Below are 12,053 nucleotides of genomic sequence, written 5' to 3'. Positions count from 1 at the left end.
TGGTGAGAGTTGGTTGAGTTACTTCTTAGCTTATTCCCCTGGCAGCCATTAGGTGTATACGAGTAGTCACCGACGCCCCAATGTTTGCCATGTGTCTATGACTGGGCGCTTGTCACTGGGCTGTGATTGAACGCCATATGGTTGACACCCGTGTGCCCCCTGGGTGTGGCCCCATTCATTGAGGTCAATGGGCATGGGCTGCCAAACAGATAGGGATAGGACCTGTCCTGATTTGGACTCCCACCAATGTCACCCTACGACCTGATATACGAAGACTCAATGGCTTCTATGTGATGGTGATTTTTTGGCTTTTAGGTAGAATTGCCCTTTGAGATACAATATTTTGCACTTGCTTATTGACCGTAGAATGGACACGCTTCATTCCTGGCTGAGGGAACAGTAAGTGGGTCCTAAGCCCCTCACTGTACAGTCAGTAGTCTCGGAATCACAACGCCCGCAATGACAGTCCGCGGCCACCGGATACGTGTAGAAAGGATTTACATTCTCGGCACAGCCGGGGATTTTCACGGTTTCGTAAGCGATCTCGGTGTACGTGCAGACCCCTTGTTTCTCAGACTTGTGAGGATACATTAAATTGGGATCCTGAAATAAGAACACATTGGATGTTATACACAACCAGCTGTCTTCATAGGTAACTGCGATAACAACACAAGATGTAACAGAGAACTAAATATGTATCAAATGGGATGAAATTTGGCAAATGCGCAAGACTGTGGTAGAGGACAAAGGGATACAATGTATACATATAAATGTGTATAGTCTGAGGGATACAATGTATACATATAAATGTGTATAGTCTGAGGGATACAGTGTATACATATAAATGTGTATAGTCTGAGGGATACAATGTATACATATAAATGTGTATAGTCTGAGGGATACAATGTATATATATAAATGTGTATAGTCTGAGGGATACAATGTATATATATAAATGTGTATAGTCTGAGGGATACAATGTATACATATAAATGTGTATAGTCTGAGGGATACAGTGTATACATATAAATGTGTATAGTCTGAGGGATACAATGTATACATATAAATGTGTATAGTCTGAGGGATACAGTGTATACATATAAATGTGTATAGTCTGAGGGATACAGTGTATACATATAAATGTGTATAGTCTGAGGGATACAGTATATACATATAAATGTGTACAGTCTGAGGGACACAGTGTATATATATAAATGTGTATAGTCTGAGGGATACAGTGTATACATATAAATGTGTATAGTCTGAGGGATACAATGTATACATATAAATGTGTATAGTCTGAGGGATACAATGTATACATATAAATGTGTATAGTCTGAGGGATACAGTGTATATATATATAAATGTGTATAGTCTGAGGGATACAGTGTATACATATAAATGTGTATAGTCTGAGGGATACAGTGTATACATATAAATGTGTATAGTCTGAGGGATACAATGTATACATATAAATGTGTATAGTCTGAGGGATACAATGTATACATATAAATGTGTATAGTCTGAGGGATACAGTGTATATATATATAAATGTGTATAGTCTGAGGGATACAGTGTATATATATATAAATGTGTATAGTCTGAGGGATACAGTGTATACATATAAATGTGTATAGTCTGAGGGATACAGTGTATACATATAAATGTGTATAGTCTGAGGGATACAGTGTATATATATAAAGGTGTATAGTCTGAGGGATACAGTGTATACATATAAATGTGTATAGTCTGAGGGATACAGTGTATACATATAAATGTGTATAGTCTGAGGGATACAGTGTATACATATAAATGTGTATAGTCTGAGGGATACAGTGTATACATATAAATGTGTATAGTCTGAGGGATACAGTGTATATATATAAAGGTGTATAGTCTGAGGGATACAGTGTATACATATAAATGTGTATAGTCTGAGGGATACAGTATATACATATAAATGTGTATAGTCTGAGGGATACAGTGTATACATATAAATGTGTATAGTCTGAGGGATACAGTGTATACATATAAATGTTTATAGTCTGAGGGATATAATGTATATATATAAATGTGTATAGTCTGAGGGATACAGTGTATATATATATAAATGTGTATAGTCTGAGGGATACAGTGTATACATATAAATGTGTATAGTCTGAGGGATACAGTGTATACATATAAATGTGTATAGTCTGAGGGATACAGTGTATACATATAAATGTTTATAGTCTGAGGGATATAATGTATATATATATAAATGTGTATAGTCTGAGGGATACAGTGTATATATATATAAATGTGTATAGTCTGAGGGATACAGTGTATACATATAAATGTGTATAGTCTGAGGGACACAGTGTATACATATAAATGTGTATAGTCTGAGGGATACAGTGTATACATATAAATGTGTATAGTCTGAGGGATACAGTGTATATATATAAATGTGTATAGTCTGAGGGATACAATGTATACATATAAATGTGTATAGTCTGAGGGATACAGTGTATACATATAAATGTGTATAGTCTGAGGGATACAATGTATATATATAAATGTGTATAGTCTGAGGGATACAGTGTATACATATAAATGTGTATAGTCTGAGGGATACAGTGTATACATATAAATGTGTATAGTCTGAGGGATACAATGTATATATATAAATGTGTATAGTCTGAGGGATACAGTGTATATATATAAATGTGTATAGTCTGAGGGATACAATGTATACATATAAATGTGTATAGTCTGAGGGATACAATGTATACATATAAATGTGTATAGTCTGAGGGATACAATGTATATATATAAATGTGTATAGTCTGAGGGATACAGTGTATACATATAAATGTGTATAGTCTGAGGGATACAGTGTATACATGTAAATGTGTATAGTCTGAGGGATACAGTGTATATATATATAAATGTGTATAGTCTGAGGGATACAGTGTATACATATAAATGTGTATAGTCTGAGGGATACAGTGTATACATATAAATGTGTATAGTCTGAGGGATACAGTGTATATATATAAATGTGTATAGTCTGAGGGATACAGTGTATATATATATATAAATGTGTATAGTCTGAGGGATACAATGTATATATATAAATGTGTATAGTCTGAGGGATACAGTGTATATATATAAAGGTGTATAGTCTGAGGGATACAGTGTATACATATAAATGTGTATAGTCTGAGGGATACAATGTATATATATAAATGTGTATAGTCTGAGGGATACAGTGTATACATATAAATGTGTATAGTCTGAGGGATACAGTGTATACATATAAATGTGTATAGTCTGAGGGATACAGTGTATACATATAAATGTGTATAGTCTGAGGGATACAATGTATATATATAAATGTGTATAGTCTGAGGGATACAGTGTATACATATAAATGTGTATAGTCTGAGGGATACAGTGTATACATATAAATGTGTATAGTCTGAGGGATACAGTGTATACATATAAATGTGTATAGTCTGAGGGATACAGTGTATACATGTAAATGTGTATAGTCTGAGGGATACAATGTATACATATAAATGTGTATAGTCTGAGGGATACAATGTATATATATAAATGTGTATAGTCTGAGGGATACAGTGTATACATATAAATGTGTATAGTCTGAGGGATACAATGTATATATATAAATGTGTATAGTCTGAGGGATACAGTGTATACATATAAATGTGTATAGTCTGAGGGATACAGTGTATACATATAAATGTGTATAGTCTGAGGGATACAATGTATATATATAAATGTGTATAGTCTGAGGGATACAGTGTATACATATAAATGTGTATAGTCTGAGGGATACAATGTATATATAAAAATGTGTATAGTCTGAGGTATACAATGTATATATATAAATGTGTATAGTCTGAGGGATACAGTGTATACATGTAAATGTGTATAGTCTGAGGGATACAATGTATACATATAAATGTGTATAGTCTGAGGGATACAATGTATATATATAAATGTGTATAGTCTGAGGGATACAGTGTATACATATAAATGTGTATAGTCTGAGGGATACAGTGTATATATATAAATGTGTATAGTCTGAGGGATACAGTGTATACATATAAATGTGTATAGTCTGAGGTATACAATGTATATATATAAATGTGTATAGTCTGAGGGATACAGTGTATACATATAAATGTGTATAGTCTGAGGGATACAATGTATACATATAAATGTGTATAGTCTGAGGGATACAATGTATATATATATAAATGTGTATAGTCTGAGGGATACAATGTATATATATAAATGTGTATAGTCTGAGGGATACAGTGTATACATATAAATGTGTATAGTCTGAGGTATACAATGTATATATATAAATGTGTATAGTCTGAGGGATACAGTGTATACATATAAATGTGTATAGTCTGAGGGATACAGTGTATACATATAAATGTGTATAGTCTGAGGGATACAGTGTATACATATAAATGTGTATAGTCTGAGGGATACAGTGTATACATGTAAATGTGTATAGTCTGAGGGATACAATGTATACATATAAATGTGTATAGTCTGAGGGATACAATGTATATATATAAATGTGTATAGTCTGAGGGATACAGTGTATACATATAAATGTGTATAGTCTGAGGGATACAATGTATATATATATATAAATGTGTATAGTCTGAGGGATACAGTGTATACATATAAATGTGTATAGTCTGAGGGATACAATGTATACATATAAATGTGTATAGTCTGAGGGATACAGTGTATACATATAAATGTGTATAGTCTGAGGGATACAATGTATACATATAAATGTGTATAGTCTGAGGGATACAGTGTATATATATAAATGTGTATAGTCTGAGGGATACAATGTATACATATAAATGTGTATAGTCTGAGGGATACAGTGTATATATATAAATGTGTATAGTCTGAGGGATACAGTGTATACATATAAATGTATATAGTCTGAGGGATACAGTGTATACATATAAAGGTGTATAGTCTGAGGGATACAGTGTATATATATAAATGTGTATAGTCTGAGGGATACAGTGTATATATATAAAGGTGTATAGTCTGAGGGATACAGTGTATACATATAAAGGTGTATAGTCTGAGGGATACAGTGTATACATATAAATGTGTATAGTCTGAGGGATACAGTGTATACATATAAATGTTTATAGTCTGAGGGATATAATGTATACATATAAATGTGTATAGTCTGAGGGATACAATGTATACATATAAATGTGTATAGTCTGAGGGATACAGTGTATACATATAAATGTGTATAGTCTGAGGGATACAATGTATACATATAAATGTGTATAGTCTGAGGGATACAATGTATACATATAAATGTGTATAGTCTGAGGGATACAATGTATATATATAAATGTGTATAGTCTGAGGGATACAGTGTATACATATAAATGTGTATAGTCTGAGGGATACAATGTATATATATAAATGTGTATAGTCTGAGGGATACAATGTATATATATAAATGTGTATAGTCTGAGGGATACAATGTATATATATAAATGTGTATAGTCTGAGGGATACAATGTATATATATAAATGTGTATAGTCTGAGGGATACAATGTATACATATAAATGTGTATAGTCTGAGGGATACAATGTATACATATAAATGTGTATAGTCTGAGGGATACAATGTATACATATAAATGTGTATAGTCTGAGGGATACAATGTATACATATAAATGTGTATAGTCTGAGGGATACAATGTATATATATAAATGTGTATAGTCTGAGGGATACAGTGTATACATGTAAATGTGTATAGTCTGAGGGATACAGTGTATATATATATAAATGTGTATAGTCTGAGGGATACAGTGTATACATATAAATGTGTATAGTCTGAGGGATACAATGTATACATATAAATGTGTATAGTCTGAGGGATACAGTGTATATATATATATAAATGTGTATAGTCTGAGGGATACAATGTATATATATAAATGTGTATAGTCTGAGGGATACAGTGTATACATATAAATGTGTATAGTCTGAGGGATACAGTGTATACATATAAATGTGTATAGTCTGAGGGATACAATGTATACATATAAATGTGTATAGTCTGAGGTATACAATGTATATATATAAATGTGTATAGTCTGAGGGATACAGTGTATACATATAAATGTGTATAGTCTGAGGGATACAGTGTATACATATAAATGTGTATAGTCTGAGGGATACAGTGTATACATGTAAATGTGTATAGTCTGAGGGATACAATGTATACATATAAATGTGTATAGTCTGAGGGATACAATGTATACATATAAATGTGTATAGTCTGAGGGATACAGTGTATACATATAAATGTGTATAGTCTGAGGGATACAATGTATATATATATAAATGTGTATAGTCTGAGGGATACAGTGTATACATATAAATGTGTATAGTCTGAGGGATACAGTGTATACATATAAATGTGTATAGTCTGAGGGATACAGTGTATACATATAAATGTGTATAGTCTGAGGGATACAATGTATACATATAAATGTGTATAGTCTGAGGGATACAGTGTATACATATAAATGTGTATAGTCTGAGGGATACAGTGTATACATATAAATGTGTATAGTCTGAGGGATACAATGTATACATATAAATGTGTATAGTCTGAGGGATACAGTGTATACATATAAATGTATATAGTCTGAGGGATACAGTGTATACATATAAAGGTGTATAGTCTGAGGGATACAGTGTATATATATAAATGTGTATAGTCTGAGGGATACAGTGTATATATATAAAGGTGTATAGTCTGAGGGATACAGTGTATACATATAAAGGTGTATAGTCTGAGGGATACAGTGTATACATATAAATGTGTATAGTCTGAGGGATACAGTGTATACATATAAATGTGTATAGTCTGAGGGATACAATGTATACATATAAATGTGTATAGTCTGAGGGATACAATGTATACATATAAATGTGTATAGTCTGAGGGATACAGTGTATACATATAAATGTGTATAGTCTGAGGGATACAGTGTATACATATAAATGTGTATAGTCTGAGGGATACAATGTATACATATAAATGTGTATAGTCTGAGGGATACAATGTATACATATAAATGTGTATAGTCTGAGGGATACAGTGTATACATATAAATGTGTATAGTCTGAGGGATACAGTGTATACATATAAATGTGTATAGTCTGAGGGATACAATGTATATATATATAAATGTGTATAGTCTGAGGGATACAGTGTATACATATAAATGTGTATAGTCTGAGGGATACAGTGTATACATATAAATGTGTATAGTCTGAGGGATACAGTGTATATATATATAAATGTGTATAGTCTGAGGGATACAATGTATACATATAAATGTGTATAGTCTGAGGGATACAATGTATACATATAAATGTGTATAGTCTGAGGGATACAATGTATACATATAAATGTGTATAGTCTGAGGGATACAATGTATATATATATAAATGTGTATAGTCTGAGGGATACAGTGTATACATATAAAGGTGTATAGTCTGAGGGATACAGTGTATATATATATAAATGTGTATAGTCTGAGGGATACAATGTATACATATAAAGGTGTATAGTCTGAGGGATACAGTGTATACATATAAATGTGTATAGTCTGAGGGATACAGTGTATATATATAAAGGTGTATAGTCTGAGGGATACAATGTATACATATAAAGGTGTATAGTCTGAGGGATACAGTGTATACATATAAATGTGTATAGTCTGAGGGATACAGTGTATACATATAAATGTGTATAGTCTGAGGGATACAGTGTATACATATAAATGTGTATCTATATATACCATGTTCATATAATGTAACGTCCATAGAGTTACATTTCAAAGTACAATATTCCTTTAAGACATTGCACAAGGAGAGCAAAGCACAAGTGAGCGCGGCAGTGACGGAGTTACTTGTATTCTGGCAAGGTTTTCCCTTTCATTTTTAGCCTTGTACCCAATCCTCATGAGCTCAATTATATGTATAAAAGCTTGTAAGGAGAAGTCCCCAGTAACCGTAAATGGTGGAAGTCCAGCCGAGCGAACACATGCCCAGCAATTTACCAAGAAATCCAGGGAAGTAAAGGCCATTTATAATAATATCAATTTTTAAAAAAGAATGCGCTGAATTTCCTCCACAACTTCCCTCGTACTCAAGGAGAAATGACATTGAATACAGAAAGATTCGGCCGCCACCTTACCACTGAAACGTCTTTATGTGATTAGTAGGTACAATAACGGGGTTATCGGGGATTAGAAGGCATGGCTGCTTTCTTGGACACATCGGGCAACTATGTATAACAATGCAAAGGGGTTTTGCAGGATTTAGGTCATGGATAGGTGATGTTGGGTTTTGGACCCCCACGATCCGCTGGTTGAGGAGGACAGTGTCAGACATATTACAGGGGTTGCATTTAGTATTGTTGTACCTAGGGACTGATAGGACATTATTGGCCTATTAGCCATGACACTCACCTTCGTGCTGCAATATCCTGAGCACCACGTTGCATTTACAGAGATGCAGGTGCCACATTCCTCCTTCTCCAGCATGATGGTGATGTTGGACAGTTCACAGGTCGGGCACGGCAGGATCTTCCAACACAGAACCATCAAGTATAGACATACCTTCTCCATTTTCTGGAATTTGGGACAGATAGATTTATCCTCCCAATGAATAAATAGAAAACCCAAAACATTTTAGCTACAGAACAGATTTACATCCAGATGAACGTGCAAATAACTCACTTGGGTGTGATAAATCCATATCCATATATACATAGACATTACAGCCGACCTGCAGCCTATAGCAAAAGCATCACCGTATTCTCATTGTGGGGAAGGGGGTGGGGGATGCTGTGGCCTGGATGGGACCCAATCTATAGGTGTAATAAACCACTTTTATTCTGTGTTCAAATGAGGTTCTAGTGCAATTGGCATGCCAGAAATTTAGGTTTTATTTGGAGGCCATTGCACTTCAGCAGTATTTGTATATTTGCCGATAGATGCGCGACCTTAACCTATCTGCAGGGCTGGGGTGATATGCTGGTTCTGGTGACAGTAACCTATCTATCTGCAGGACTGGGGTGATATGCTGGTTCTGGTGACAGTAACCTATCTATCTGCAGGGCTGGGGTGATATGCTGGTTCTGGTGACAGTAACCTATCTATCTGCAGGGCTGGGGTGATATGCTGGGTCTGGTGACAGTAACTTATCTATCTGCAGGGCTGGGGTGATATGCTGGTTCTGGTGACAGTATAACCTATCTATCTGCAGGGCTGGGGTGATGTGCTGGTTCTGGTGACAGTAACCTATCTATCTGCAGGACTGGGGTGATATACTGGGTCTGGTGACAGTAACCTATCTATCTGCAGGGCTGGGGTGATGTGCTGGTTCTGGTGACACTAACCTATCTATCTGCAGGGCTGGGGTGATATGCTGGTTCTGGTGACACTAACCTATCTATCTGCAGGGCTGGGGTGATGTGCTGGTTCTGGTGACAGTAACCTATCTATCTGCAGGGCTGGGGTGATATACTGGTTCTGGTGACAGTAACCTATCTATCTGCAGGACTGGGGTGATATGCTGGTTCTGGTGACAGTAACCTATCTATCTGCAGGACTGGGGTGATATGCTGGTTCTGGTGACAGTAACCTATCTATCTGCAGGGCTGGGGTGATATGCTGGTTCTGGTGACAGTAACCTATCTATCTGCAGGTCTGGGGTGATATGCTGGTTCTGGTGACAGTAACCTATCTATCTGCAGGGCTGGGGTGATATGCTGGTTCTGGTGACAGTAACCTATCTATTTGCAGGGCTGGGGTGATATGCTGGTTCTGGTGACAGTAACCTATCTATCTGCAGGGCTGGGGTGATATGCTGGTTCTGGTGACAGTAACCTATCTATCTGCAGGGCTGGGGTGATATGCTGGTTCTGGTGACAGTAACCTATCTATCTGCAGGGCTGGGGTGATATGCTGGTTCTGGTGACAGTAACCTATCTATCTGCAGGGCTGGGGTGATATGCTGGTTCTGGTGACACTAACCTATCTATCTGCAGGGCTGGGGTGATATGCTGGGTCTGGTGACAGTAACCTATCTATCTGCAGGGCTGGGGTGATATGCTGGTTCTGGTGACAGTAACCTATCTATCTACAGGGTTGGGGTGCTCCATAAGAATTTAAAAGGGACTTTACACCATCAACTCCAATTTTCACATCCTTCAATAGGAATCGCACCTTTTGATTCTGGCACAGTTGTAATTGTTTCCCTAGCCCCCGCCATTCCTGAGCAGTTGGTTATGTTATGCTATCTATTGTCAGAGGGGCGGTCCTGGGTTGCCTGATTGAGTCTGAGACCAACCCCCTCCAACCGGGGAATCTTATTAGTATATTTGGTACTCAAGCTTACAGCATCGATTGCTCCGGAACGGTGAGGGCTAGAGAAAAAATTACAACTGTGTTGAAATCAGCAGAGCAGTGTCTATTGAGGTTGGTGGTGGTAAAAGGTCCTCTTTAGTGCTTTATCCCTTAAAATACCCCTTGAGCAGCCATTATTTGGGGATTCAAGAACAAAAAGGAAGCAGGACTTCTAGAACACTGTAGGGGACTGTAGGGTTATAGGTTGGACTCGATGGACTAATGTCTTCATCCAACCTCATCTACTATGTAACTATGTAACTGGAAGAACTGAGTAGATTGATGTACAGAAAAGGATATTCCTTTCTAGGTTTAGGAGTCCAATGGGCGGTCCTATTTGGTGACATCCACAGATTGCTGTCAATCACTGAGTAGGACCGCCCACTGGACTCCTAAATGCATCAATAAGTCACAAGTTATACTGAATCCCTATATATCACCGGCTCATCTCCTCCTGCTCTATAACATTCCGTTTTCCATGTGAAGGTTTTTCATCCATTTTTTTTCTCTATTTCTGTCTTATTTTCCACTTTCTAGATCCATTCCTGATATTTCACCTCTTGTTAGACTTTGAAACTTTTCCTGAGCAGGCCAAACTCTTTAGCATTGAATTATTGTCTGGCGAGTATAGACGGATCAATAGAGGATAAACAGACTCATTACATGACACTTATAGAAGATGAATGTGTACCCCCCTCCCCCCCAGTGATTGATTCTAGGCTGACGTTCCATTCTACAGTAAGTAAAATCTAATTGCTCCATTACCTTCAGTCCTGTGCGCTCCCGTGTAGCTCCTGGATGCTGCAACACGTAAATCAATCTCTTTTATAGGCAACTCTCACCTTGAGGATTTACCAGGAATTAAAACATATCTAGTTTTGGCTGCTCGGGGGATTAGATCTCGGCTAGACACTTAAACCTTGAGAACTAGACTGACATTTGCAGCCCACGCAGACCATGCATACGGTAGAATGTGGCCATGGGCCTGAGATTAGTTGTTCACTTTTAGGTTTACGACTTTTTAACTCTGCGTTATACTAGACCAGCGATTCCCGACAGGGGTGCTGTGGTGCCAGGGGGGGGGGCGCTTTGCAAATGCACCAGGGGGCTGCAAGACTCTGGTTAGGGAGATGACCACACGCCTTCATGCAACATTAGGATGGATTTTTTTTAGCAAAAGATTATTTGGTAGGAGCGCCCACTGATGTGCAATCACAAGTCTTAGCAATGACCTGGGGCAGATGATATCAGGGACAGGGGCGGAAACATTGAGGATATCTGGGGAAGAAGACTGCAACGTCAAAGCATGCTGTTGCAGGACCTTGGAAAGTTCAGTATTTTGGGGGGTTTTTTACACACCCTCTCGAGGTATAAGAAGGGTATAAGAATCAACTTGGACTTGTATCAGGCTCATCCCATGTGACGGCTGAGGCCCAATCACAGACCTCAGAGGTGACCCCAGAACATGTGATGTCACTAAGGAGGCCAGAAGAGGACCCTGAAGGAGCTCCAGACTCTGCGAGGATGACTATAACTCTTTTTTTT

General features: G+C 36.8%; 2 protein-coding genes across 2 annotated transcripts in view; one reads left to right on the top strand and one right to left on the bottom strand.

Moving 5' to 3' along the window:
* Positions 1 to 12,053, top strand: part of MPPED2 (metallophosphoesterase domain containing 2) — a 397,414-nt gene that overhangs the window by 174,796 nt on the left and 210,565 nt on the right. The window lies entirely within an intron of this gene.
* FSHB (follicle stimulating hormone subunit beta) lies at positions 355 to 8,726 on the bottom strand. Its single transcript, XM_075283600.1, has 2 exons — positions 8,568 to 8,726; positions 355 to 603 (listed from the first exon to the last, which is right to left on the bottom strand). Exons 1-2 carry the CDS (start codon positions 8,724 to 8,726, stop codon positions 379 to 381), a joined length of 384 nt encoding a protein of 127 aa, XP_075139701.1. The 3' UTR covers positions 355 to 378.

The sequence above is a fragment of the Leptodactylus fuscus genome, chromosome 7 (assembly GCF_031893055.1).
Source record: "Leptodactylus fuscus isolate aLepFus1 chromosome 7, aLepFus1.hap2, whole genome shotgun sequence".
Classification (NCBI taxonomy): Eukaryota; Metazoa; Chordata; class Amphibia; order Anura; family Leptodactylidae; genus Leptodactylus; species Leptodactylus fuscus.
This window is presented reverse-complemented; position numbering and strand designations above follow the sequence as displayed.

Excerpts from the sequence above, each read along its gene's own strand:
- FSHB (XM_075283600.1), bottom strand. The coding sequence starts at position 8,726 with ATGGAGAAGGTATGTCTATACTTGATGGTTCTGTGTTGGAAGATCCTG. Across the intron at positions 604-8,567 it reads CAGGATATTGCAGCACGAAG|GATCCCAATTTAATGTATCC; the intron begins GTGAGTGTCATG and ends TTCTTATTTCAG.